This window comes from Periplaneta americana, chromosome 16 (genome assembly GCF_040183065.1).
Source record: "Periplaneta americana isolate PAMFEO1 chromosome 16, P.americana_PAMFEO1_priV1, whole genome shotgun sequence".
Lineage (NCBI taxonomy): Eukaryota > Metazoa > Arthropoda > Insecta > Blattodea > Blattidae > Periplaneta > Periplaneta americana.
In genome coordinates this window covers 45,139,679-45,152,592 of record NC_091132.1, presented here as the reverse complement: position 1 = coordinate 45,152,592, position 12,914 = coordinate 45,139,679, and the positions used below count along the sequence as shown (strand labels likewise).

Sequence of the window (12,914 nt, the reverse complement as noted above, 5' to 3'; positions counted from 1 at the left end):
ATTTAACGTACTTTGAGAATGTTATTCAGACACAATGGACGTTACATTACAATAGTCCAAAGATATTAAAATGAGAATGAAATGAATGAAAAGAGAGAAAATTAGCCCCACAACCACTTCTTCCATGAATAAATTTCCTTTCCATTTATGTACAGATGTACAAATCCACTGTACAGATGTTTCAGTAGTATTCAAAACACATCTAGCAATGGAATTTGTGGTTATTTAAACTGATTGGTTACTATCTGCAGAAAAGTTGTTGGAAATCCTAGTAAGTGTTTGAAATTGTGAAGGGTTTCTTCGAGTACTTCACATACCGACGAAATTACTGTCTCATTGTTCATCATCATCATCATCATCATCATCATCTTCCTAACAAGTGATAGTCCTAGAAGGACTGTTCCGGTCTACAAATGTTTTCCCGCCATCTCTTCACAGGGCGACCCAATGATCTTTTCCCTGTTGGTCTGTAGTTCAAGATCACTCGAAGAATCCTTCTTCTAGGCATATGCTCGACATGGTGAAGCTAGTTGTCTTGATATTGATGAATATACTGCAGTACAGATTCCATTCCCAGTTCTTCTTGTAGGATACCATCATTTCATTTATGATCCCATTTATTGTATCCTGCTGTTCGGCGCATAAACTTAATTTCACTGGTAGTAATTCTATATTCATCGCTTTTTCGTTCGCTCCACTTCAAGAAATATCCATAAAACATTTAAAAGTTATCCTTTTAACTGTCTGAAAAACGAAAAGAATGTTGGGAAACAGTAGAAGTCTACCCTAGAAACCGACTGGAAAAGTAAACAGATGTAAACAGAAGAGCAAGATATCTCATCTCTCAGCGAATAACCCAGGGTAAAACAGTTTTATTTCATTCTAAAGAGGTGGGACAATAGCAAGGCGGTCAATTACGAACTTCAACCGTGTGAGGATTGTTTCTCCATGTCAGGAAGGACTGTCTTCAAGGCAAGTAACGAGCCGCTTAGGATTGAACCAGAGTGATGTGGTACGAACCTGGAATCGCTTCCGAAACCCAGGTATTGTCGACGACCTGCCTCGTAGTGGTCGTCCACGGGCAACAACAGAATGTGATGATCGATATCTGGGAATTATTGCCACGAGAAACGCTGAGATTACTGCTGGCATGACTAACAATGACTTTCAAACTGCGACAGGGAGACGCGTATCCAATCAAACTGTATGAAACCGATTACATGATAGCAGACTGCACTCCAGACGTCCATGGCAAGGCCCAACTCTTACACCTAGACACGTTACACCTGGGCAAGAAATCATCACCAATTGACTGTACAAAACTGGCACAAAGTTCTATTCACGGACGAATACCGAATATGCTTTGTGCCAGATAATCATCGACAACGTGTGTGGAGAGAATCAGGTAATGCTGCACGACTCAAACACCCCTACAATCAAATGCAGTAAGGTAGTGGATCAGTGATATTTTGGGGTGGCATTATGTGGGGTCGCGGACAAAATTGGTGTCGATCCAAGGAATGCAGAGGGCTCCACAGTATAGGGATAACATTCTTCAAGCCATAGTAGCACCGTTTAATCAGCACTTCGCAAAAGGATTCATGTTTATGGACGACAATTCCAGAATCCATCATGCGGCTGTTATCAATGACTTTCATAATCGTGAAGGAATTGCCAGGTTTGAATGGCCCGCATGTTCTCCAGACATGAATCCAACTGAGCATGTCTGGATTCAACTAAAGAGAGCCATTCTTGCGCGCCCTGACCCCTCACGCAATCTCGAAGACCTATGCAGAGTTACGGTTGAAGAATGAGACAGTTGATAAATGTGGTGGTAGACAGTATGCCACGAAGAGTCCAAGCATTATCAATGCAAGAGGAAGCACTACTCTCTGTTAAAGTTGCTAGGATAGAGATTTGGTACTCCAGCCAATACTCAATTTGCATTTGGCCATCCACACCGTTGCTATAATTTTGTCAAATGTTATTTTTTGCCAACAACTGTTAAAATAAAAATAAATACATTTTCATTCCTTAGCTTCCCTTCTTTTTATCTTTTATTGAAGGTCTGGTTGACAGGCGATACAAAACATTTTTTGGTGTGTTTATTATGCATTATAATAAAAACACACACATTTTTTTCAGTTCCTTAACAATATTTGCTTTATTTTAAATAAGTATCCTGTTTTACCCAACTAGTCGGCCAAAACGGGATACTTGCGTATTTTCCAAGAAAATTGTTTTCCCACTTTAGCTATATCATTAGAAGTTAAAATCAAAATGTATTATGAAAGTACATAGAATAGTGGATTCATAAGTAAAAATTGAATTCTTTCCTATCACTTCAACAGGAAATATACAAGATTCCGTGTTAAGTATCCCCTTTTGACCAATTCTCCCCTACCGGTATCTTGAAATATTGTGTAAATAAAACATAAGAATAAATGTCTGATTTTCAAAAAAGTATTCTAGCCAAACTAAACTAGATTGAGCCGTTCAGAGCAAAAGTGATGTAAGTCAAAATTGGGTAATGAAGTTTAAAGGAAAAATACTGTAAAATACAGCGCAAAGTAGAAATAAAATATGTCCTTCTTGCTATCCATTGACTACTAATAGTTTAAATAAATTGAATATTAATTGCTACTTTGCGCTGTATTTTACAGAATGTTTACTTTAACCCTCATTACCCATTTTTGACTTACACCACTTCTGCTCTGAACGACTCATAAAATGAATTTTTCAATGTTAAAATATTTCGCGTAATCTGGGTCCATATGTGTGTATGTGTGTGTGTGTGTGTGTGTGTGTGTGTGTGTGTGTGTGTGTGTGTATATATATATATATATATATATATATATATATATATATATATATATATAGGCCTATTCTGTATTTGAATGGAACATTTTGATTACATCAGTAATTTGCATAATTAAAATAAAATTAACTTCGAAAGTAGCAGTTCGATAGAGCTCAAAATTTGCACACACCTCATTGTTATGCATCTAACAAACGGTTAAAAAATTTAATAAACCGGATTAAAAATGTAAAAATTTCAAAACTCAGTTCTAATGTCCATTAAAAAATAATACGCATGGTTAAATAAAATAATAGTTTTAAATTACTTCAGATTCTTAAAATGCAGACACTGTAACAGTGGTATAGTTCCTTCTTCACTATTCAACCAGTAGTCTAAAGATAAAGAAATAGTATATATACCATGCGTGAATCCTTTTAAATTGATTTTATCGTGCGAGTATCTTGGCACAGGTTTCCACGTGCGTGCTGCGTTAGTGACCGCTCAATTGAATCCGTGGATTTCATGCAAAGCCATTCTGATACAGGAAGCATACTGTATGGTTCTAACAATGAAAGTATTGAAGGTTATTCTCTTGCAGTTAATTAAATGCAAATTAGAAAGTGGACTAATATATCGGAATGTGACAATACTAGAGATGTACGCTATTTAAACTAGAATGTGTATTATTCACGCAACACAAGCTGGTTGTGCTATATAATGTAAGATCTCCGTTACATTTCTCACTGAATTGCTTGCAGCTCACAGCAAAACATCATAATGGCGCTCCTCAAAGTAAGTATAAGAAGATGAAAGTAGTGAGTCAAGAATTGAAAAATTTATTCAAGTTTTGATGTATAAGCGATGGAATTACTTATCTTGTTCAGTTGTTAAATAAATTAAAATAAAATGCTGCAATTGTGCTAAAATGAATTTAGGATTCTGACGGAAATAGAGTAGAGTTTTTCATCCTTTCTGAAGACTGTTTTCAAGTCATGCCATCTGCTTCTTTAAACTCGATGATTTTTCCTAAGCCATAGATCGAATTAGGGGAGAGTTGGGTAGTATCGGACATCGGGTAATATCGGACAGTACGTTTCTTTCATCTACCACCAGATGGTAGTACCTGAATAACATGTTTACGTTTCTGTATGCGACATCACAGAAACGTAACCATGTGATTCAGGTACTATCATCTAGTGGCAGATGAAAGAAACTCACTGTCGATATTACCCGATGTCCGATATTACTCAACTCTCCTCTATGTTTATACAGTATTCATTACCTACTAGTTAGTTAATATTGAATAACTTAATGTACATCTATGTGGGATGTAGTTATGTTTATTAGAAGTTAATAGCTCTTAATTTGTAACAATCAAACAAGCGCAAATATAGGAATAATGCAACATTTTTTTAAATTTAATTTTATTCAATCTAAGGAAGGAACATGCGTATGAGAATATCATACTAAATTGTCTTTGTCATAGCTCAACTGTAAGTGAATCATTCTTGCGCCAAAAGACGGTGTTACAGGTTTCTCAACATGCATTTCACAGCGTGTTTTTCATCAATATCTTAGAAAATTGTTTTTGGCACTTAGTACATTTATAATTTTAGGTCCTAATTAGTAAAATGTAAAGACTAATGGAGCAATAATAACATAATAGGGCAAATGATAATCGGTTAATAATTAAAACAAAAACAAACCGCCGAAATGAAAAGACGTCCACGAAGGTATTAACGATAATGGCTACAAAGTAATGTATTCAGCACAATAGCAATCACATGGACAAAAACATGGTTTTGAATGTTATAGGAGATAAGAAGAAAATAAATGCTAATTTAATGCAAAACTATAGCGATTATACAGTGTGTCTCAAAAGTGATGGTCAATCATTTAAGATGAAAAATAGAAACTGAAAGCTCGAATAAACAATGGTCCGCAAATTAACCGTTCATGCAATAATAATTATGGTTCATTTTCGGACCAATGAATATTGGAGTTTTTTGGTTGCATTAGCTTCACTATTCGTCTGTAAATTATTGACCATCACTTTTCAAACACCTCATATATATTAATATCTTTTGACGTGAAGTAGTTTGACTAATGAATAGTATAGCATATAATACACATAAAATCTTCCGGTTAAAGAAATTTATGATTTTCGTAATTACTGTAGGGCTCCAATCAAAGATATGTTTCAACAAAAATGTTTGAAAATAAATGCCTGAATTACTTTTTGAAATGTAAGCAAAAGTACCATTACAGAAACAGGATAAGAGAGAATCTTTATCATCTTCTAAATATTAATTTTTGCAGAATTATGCGTTCAAATAAAAAATTATTTGACAATAATATCGGGCCTCGAAAATATTTACATGATCCACATTGAAAATTTAACATAATTCAATCCATTATGAAAGTGAAAGATGGAAAGTAAAACTACTTTTCTGTAAAAAAAAAAAAAAATACTTATCTGTAGACGAACTCATAAATGTAATTTTATAAATCTCTTCTCATCACAAACAATTGGAAATGGAGACAATCCACAGGACTAACCGGAGATCATTTTTGTAAATTTATTACCTTCTTTCCACATTACTGAAAATTCTCCCCGTTACAAGAATTTGCATGAAAATGTCCATCGTAGAGTAGAGTTAAGCTTACATGTGAATTTTACTATATTCTTCCATAACAAAAAAGTAGTATTCTTAGGGTCTAATACAAAATTTAATTGTAAAAGGCATATGTACTTTTAAACAGTACTTATATTGATTTTAAGACTGAATTACGTAAATAATAAAACTTCAAAACCGATTATATAAAATATATATATTTTTTTACAAAATTAATATCATTTACTGTCCCGCGCCGTGGCGTTGTGGTCTAAGGCATCCTGCCTGGGACTGGCGTTACGGAATGCGCACTGGTTCTAGTCCTCATGGGGGAATAAATTTTCTCATGAAATTTCGGCCAGTGTATGGGACCGGTACCCACCCAGAATCATGATGCACTTGGGGAGCTACAATAGATAGCGAAATCCGGTTGCGAAAGCCAGCTATAACGGCTGGGGTATCATCGTGCTAACCACACGATATCTCCATTCTGGTTGGATGATCGTCCACCTCTGCTTCGGCATGTGGGCAGCCGGCTGGTCGGTCTAGGCCCTTCACGGGTAGTAGCGCTACGGATTATTATTATTGTTATTATTATTATTATTATTATTATTATTATTATTATTATTATTATTATTATTATTATTATTACATTTACTTAATTGTACAACCCTTAAATGATGTAAGTTGAGTGTTGTTCTTTACAGCTAGAATCGTAAATTATTTTAGAGTGCAATGGAGAAAGCGAAAGTTTTTTCTACTTATTTCCGTTACAATAAATGCATTAATTCGTTTTGTACATTTTGAAAGATAGATGAAATTAGTAATTAAAATTGCAATATTATTCATGTCATAATAAAGAAATGACTTATGAAATGATAAATAAAACGCAGAATGTTAAAATAAATGCCATCTTTATAACGATAATTCGTTTTTTAGTTCTCGGTTGTCATAACAACACTGGCTGCTGCAGTTCTTGCCCAGGATCATCATCACCATCTGCCAGCTGCACAGCACCACGTGGAAGAATATCACCACGTGAGTTTCTAATATTAGAAACATATACAGTATACAACAGGTGCAATATAAATGATAAAATACAGTGTTTGTGGGATTACTCCTTAACTGATGTAACAAAGAAAAAACAATTGCGATACACGACTTCGTACTTCATTTTTCTGTGTTCCGAGGAAATGTCTGTATTACAAGACAGTTGAAAATCAGAAAAAGAAGCCCGAGGATTTGAGGTAATTTCTATGATTAAGGCTACGTGGAAGATATTAAAACAAACAAAGAAAGAAATAAACAAACAAATAAATGAAGAAATAATTTAAAAAATAATAAATAAATAAATAAATAAATAAATAAATAAATAAATAAATCAATAAATGAATAAATAAATAAATAAATAAGAAAATAAGGAAATAAATAAATAAATAGGTAAGTAGTTCAGTAAATAAATAAATAAATGAGTAGGTAAGTAAATAAATAATAAATCAATAGGTAAATAGATAAGTAAATAAATAAATAAATTTAAAAATAAGTAAACAAAGAAATAGGTAAGTAGATCAATAAATAAATAAATGAATGAATAAATAAATAATTAAATAAATAAATACATAATAAATGAATAAATAAATAAATGCAATTTGTTGCATGATTTAAGTGTGTCTAACGAACGGAATTAAATAAACTGTGGAGCACAGTCAATCCTCCAATAATAATGTATTAAACCAGCACGCAGTATTAACAGGACAAGTAAAAGAACTGTGAGAGTCGTAGGCAATAATTATCTGGTGTACAATGTATTATAAGCACAATATTCCGTAAATATTGTTATTGCTATTTCTCCATCTGTTTGGCGTTCATATTATAGTACAATTGAATAACATAATTTTTTTATGTATTGCAAACCCTTCCATGAATTATAATAAACTATTCTAAATAGGTTATTTTTATTTCGAATAAATTTTATTCAGCTTCCTCCAAGTGAAGGCTCCTTAGAAGACAAAGCTTACCATAAAAGTTTTGTTATAATGGAAGAAAAAAATAAAACAATGGAGAAGAAAAAGAATATGAAATAGCACAATTAGAAATAATTGGAAAAGACTAAACAAAATATCATTAATTCCAGAAGAAACAAAATTTCCTAGTATCTATTAGCTATTCGATGATCACAGTCGTCTATTTAGCACTGGTTGCAAGACCCAACTTAAGTGAGCAGATCGCCATAGCAAAGAGATCAATCTATATAACTGTAGAGATGGTTTCTTAGGATTTTTATAGATCCCTTCACTGCAGACATAGATACTTTAGTGACAAGAGTTTGTCCTAGACCAAACTGCTTACAAAAATGCGCGAATCTTTTTGTGAAGGTTCCTCTAGCCCCAATCAGTAATCCAATAACTTCGATCGACGTTAGATGATATTTTTCCTTATAATATGGTATAGTGGGGTCGTATATGTCGCATTTTTCCTGATGTACCTCAGCAGGTTGATTTTCATATGTTTCCATCCTTACAGTTCGATCAATTATGAATCCGCTTGTTCATCTTGTCGGGATAGCGATGATGTCAATGCGCCTTGTAGATCCATTTGTGGACACACTGTTTTGTTTATGGGATATAACGTAGGTCAAGGATGTAAAAACGCCTGAATTACGAGCTCATACTACAAGCAATACAAATCCTACAATGTTCACATATCAGCAAGACAAAGTGCAATCATCCTTCTTAAGGAAATGTTGTGCGGGTTGTTGACAGGATGCAGTGCAGGCGCTTTGATATTTCTGACGTAGGTATTTCTATGGAAATCGAAGTTAAATGACGTTAGTATAATTTCCCTTCAACAATATCATTTCACGTTTTTTTCTATTGTTATACGTAAAATATAGGTAGATGTTACACGTCAAAATGAATGTAGCTTGATTCTACACGCTGAGATCTAATGGTTATCATATTAGCCGTTGGGTTTTAAAAGGCGAAAAAAATCCTGAATATAGTTTATATTTCGAGATGTAAGTCTGCTGGCCCGAAAATTGTTTCTGCATAACAAATCACAAGTTATGTCCACACTGTACTAAATAATATTGGATGTAGATAAGAAGTCAAGCTTAATTGTATTCGAATTATTATGTATTTTCTAAAATATATACTTATAAACATCGCAACCTACTGCCATAATAGTTTGGAAAAGACTTAAAGTATGATTTTAAGAGACATCAAACCTAATTTGCATGTCGTCTAAAATAAGTTTCAAGTTTCCAAAACTACACAATTCTTATCGTTAGTTTTTCTTTTCAGCCTAGATTGACATCTAATTAAGTCATTACAGAGCAATAACGTCTAGTGATATTTCTCTCAATAGTCTGTACTTACTTACAAATGGCTTTTCAGGAACCCACAGGTTCATTGCAGCCCTCATATCAGCCCGCCATCGGTCCATATCCTGTGCAAGATTAATCCAGTCTCTTTCATCATATCTCACATCCCTCAAATCCATTTTAGTATTATTCTCCCATCGACGTCTCGGCTTCCCCAAAGGTCTTTTTCCCTCCGGCCTTCCAACTAACACTCTATATGCATTTCTGGATTCGCCCATACTTCCTACATACCCTGCCCATATCAAACGTATGGATTTAATGTTCCTAATTATGTCAGGTGAAGAATACAATGCGTGCAGTTCTGTGCTGTGTAACTTTCTCCATTCTCCTGTAACTTCATCCCTCTTAGCCCAAATGTTTTCCTAAAAACATTATTTTCAAACACCCTTAATCTCTGTTTCTCTCTCGAAGCAAGAGTCCAAGTTTCACAACCATACAGAATAACCGGTAATATAACTGTTTTATAAATTCTAACTTTCAGATTTTTTGACAGCAGACTAGATGACAAAAGCTTCTCAGTCGAATAATAACAGGCATTTACCCATATTTATTCCGAGTTTAATTTCCTCCCGAGTGTGATTTATATTTGTTACTGTTGCTACAAGCTATTTGAATTTTTCCACCTCTTCGAAGGATAAATCTCCAATTTTTATATTACCATTTCGAACAATATTCTGTTCACGGGGGGTTTGCTTCCAAACATATCGCTTTACTTGCTTCAAGTAAAATTCCCGTGTCTTCTGTAATTGTTTGTGGATTTTCTCCTAACATATTCACCTCATTCACATAGACAAGAAGCTGATGTAACCCGTTGAATTCCTAACCCTCTTTGTTATCCTGAAATTTCCTAATGGCACATTCTAGAGCGAAGTTAAAAAATAAAGGTGATAGCGCATCTCCTTGCGTTAGCCCGCAGTGAATTAGGAAATAGTTTGTACAAATTCAATTTAATAATTAATTGATAATGTCAAGCTACATGAATAACTGAATATAATTACAGGGACACCCAAAATACGAGTTCAAGTACGGAGTGAAGGATCCACACACTCACGACATCAAGGAACAGGCTGAGAAACGAGATGGCCACAAAGTCGAGGGACACTACATGTTGGTGGAACCTGATGGAACTATCCGTACTGTACACTACACCGCTGACAAACACACCGGATTCCACGCTCACGTGCAGAGGTCTGGACATGCCGTGCACCCTACACATCATTAGAAGCATATAGCATTGAGATCAAGACTTCTGAGAGCCGCTGAAGTCATCAAGGAACTTGATTAAATTGTGAGAAAGAATTGAAAATGCAACGAAAATAGTTGTATTGTTGGTATTACTATTCTATATAATATTTGCTGTAGTTCATAGCTCTGATGTCCATCTTAAGCCTACGTTATTTCACTGAACAAACCGAGATCTATTCGAGATTTAAATAGCACAAATTCTTCTAGTCTGTTGATATCAAAACGATATAATTTTGTTTCGAACCTTCGATGAATTATGATTTTGTAAATACTGAGTTCGTTAGTTTGACTAAATATTGAATTTTAGGTGTAAACTTAAAATTCGATGTTTGTTACATGTTATAGTAGATATATCCATGAAAATTCAACTAATAAAATTCATAATGGGTAACAGAATTGCTAAATGAGGATATCTATTACTTTGTAAAATACATTTATCCCTTATCCAATTTCGTTCATTTATTTTGCAATGTATCATAGATGTTGAAATAATGTACGAAGATTTTTGTTAACTTTTATTAATATAAAGTATTTAATTGTTTCAATTTTTTATAACATTACGTAATGAAAGAATGTCCTTCACAACCATCCTATTCACTCTATAACCATTTAAGTTTCTGTCTTTACGTGATTCTCTTCATCTTGATGTAGATGTTCTTTTTGAATAATTTAAAGAAGTAGTAGAACACACCATCAAAATTAAGGAGATACTTTATTTCAAAATAAATAATTTACTATACTAAAAGGACCTTTATATGAATCGGTCGGAAGTAAAAGACATTAAGTCATCTTAGGTAGCTCTTCAAGGAAGAGAAAAATATGTTATCATAATGAACATGTGTCGATTAGGTTCTTTGTGACTTGAAGGTGTGCCTGATCTCTCCACATTAATCGTGGTAGATCTATATCCGTTTTTCCTATTGGTTGTTCCTCCAATGAACTTTTCAATATGTGTTTCGGAGTCTTATTTCTAGTGTACTATCTGCTTACGCTTGTAAAGTTGTATTTATTCTATATTATTATTCACTTTAAATTTTTATCGAATTCTGATATTTTTTACTCAGAAACTGGGTCCTATATTTTATTTCATTTTAAAACATAAAAGGGTACAAGTGACTCATTATCTAATGAAACCAAATGCAATCGTACGCAATAGCTTACAGTAAAAACCTTAGGGTGGGGGTAAGTGAGTTGGAGCGTATTCCGAATCTCAGCGCTGAGCAATCTGATGGCATCACGGTTTTCCGAATTTCATCGGTGTCGCACCGGTGCCATCAGCTTGCACAGGTGGTGGCAGTATCCATCAGCTGCCATCAGTGAATCTGATTGGTTCCTGTATAGGGCGGGAATTAGCAAACGAATGACATAGTGCACTGTTGTGTCATGGCGGTGTGTTCTGCTGTATTGTTCGTAATGAGCACAACGTATGCTTGTGCAATTTTGCCCAACTCTTATAGTTTTTTAGTAGAATAACCAATTTTCATGTAAAAATCCCTTCACTCACATTCCGGCCATAATAAAAATGAAATACACATGAACAGAGCCATCGGCGTAGTACAGTGGGCTGAGATGCTTGCCTGCTGGTCTGAAGTTGCACTCGAACATAGGTAGATTCCCCTTTGAGCTGATTACCTGTTTGGATTTTTTCGAGGTTTTTCGCAACCGTAAGGTGAAGCTCAGGTAATCTATGGCGAATCCTCGGCCTTATCTCGCCAAATACCATCTTGCTCATTACCAATCTCATCGACGCTAAATAACCTAGTAGTTGATACAGCATCGTTAAATAATCAAGTAAAAAACACGAGAACAGCACCAAACTGAACACTGGTAATGCAACTTTTTTTACATAGTTCTGCGTGGACTCTGTTCATTCTTTCTCTGTATCCGATTTTTTCATTGCTCGATAAAATGGACACCGTTTATTTTAACGCTATGATTCTTCATGTATTTGTACTTCTTCTATAAAGCAATGAAATGGCAGCAATAACTTCATTTTGAATATTTTGTGACTGTTCGTTTTTTCTCTGTACCCTTCAATTGTCATTATGCCAATTTTTTTACATTGATGTACCACTTAAAATTTTCTGTCTTGTTTTTAATATTGTGCATTCGTTAATTCTATTACTGTTTACATATGTATACTTCCATTTTGTATGTAATCTTATATTCATTTTACAATATCAATCACATATATTCTGAAATGCAATGTACGAATAGAAACAGAATTATATGTGGGCTGTTTTGTATTTAATTTAATGTACGTATATGTATGACAGATATATTAAAATTATTACTTATTACGCGATCAAGATAGGTATACTATATGTGAAGTGCATAAAAATTGTATTTCACTTCTTGAAGATAATCATTCACGAATTCAAAGACTTTCATAATCCATCTTAGGATTCTGGCTAAATGTTCTCAGGTGAATTATCAAATCATATAGAGCGCAAGAGATTTCAAATGTTCTACTTCTTGTATTAAAATATAAAACTTATTGATAAGCTATTTTAAACCTAACTGATTAAGATCATAGCGATAATCAGGCTTCGCATGTTTGTCACACTGAATTTATCGAGAAATACAGCTTTGTACGAAGGGAGTTCAAAAGTCTGGCGCGCACTGCGTAAATAGCGGTACACTAGGTGAATGTAAAATAATGGAGAATATCATGATAACACTGTAACTGAAATTTAATGGTTTGCACAATCGAAACGTTTTGTACAAAAATGTTTGCCCCACCATTAACTACAATTGCATTTCAAAATTAATAATCTGGTAGTCATGAAATGGAATTTAACTGAGGGGGACACGGGTGGTCCAGCACTGCGACCTATTGTTATCTATTGCGCTTATCTTCGATATGGAATGA

The 12,914-nt window shown here is 34.1% G+C and overlaps 1 protein-coding gene across 1 annotated transcript; it reads left to right on the top strand.

The window, feature by feature from the left end:
- The first annotated feature begins 3,549 nt into the window (after positions 1–3,549).
- LOC138716198 (cuticle protein 19-like) lies at positions 3,550–10,800 on the top strand. Its single transcript, XM_069849034.1, has 3 exons — positions 3,550–3,592; positions 6,355–6,453; positions 9,798–10,800. The coding sequence occupies exons 1-3, from the start codon at positions 3,578–3,580 to the stop codon at positions 10,017–10,019; spliced, it is 336 nt and encodes a 111-aa protein (XP_069705135.1). The 5' UTR covers positions 3,550–3,577; the 3' UTR covers positions 10,020–10,800.
- The last annotated feature ends 2,114 nt before the right edge of the window (positions 10,801–12,914 follow it).

Excerpts from the sequence above, each read along its gene's own strand:
- LOC138716198 (XM_069849034.1), top strand. Across the intron at positions 6,454-9,797 it reads ACGTGGAAGAATATCACCAC|GGACACCCAAAATACGAGTT; the intron begins GTGAGTTTCTAA and ends ATATAATTACAG.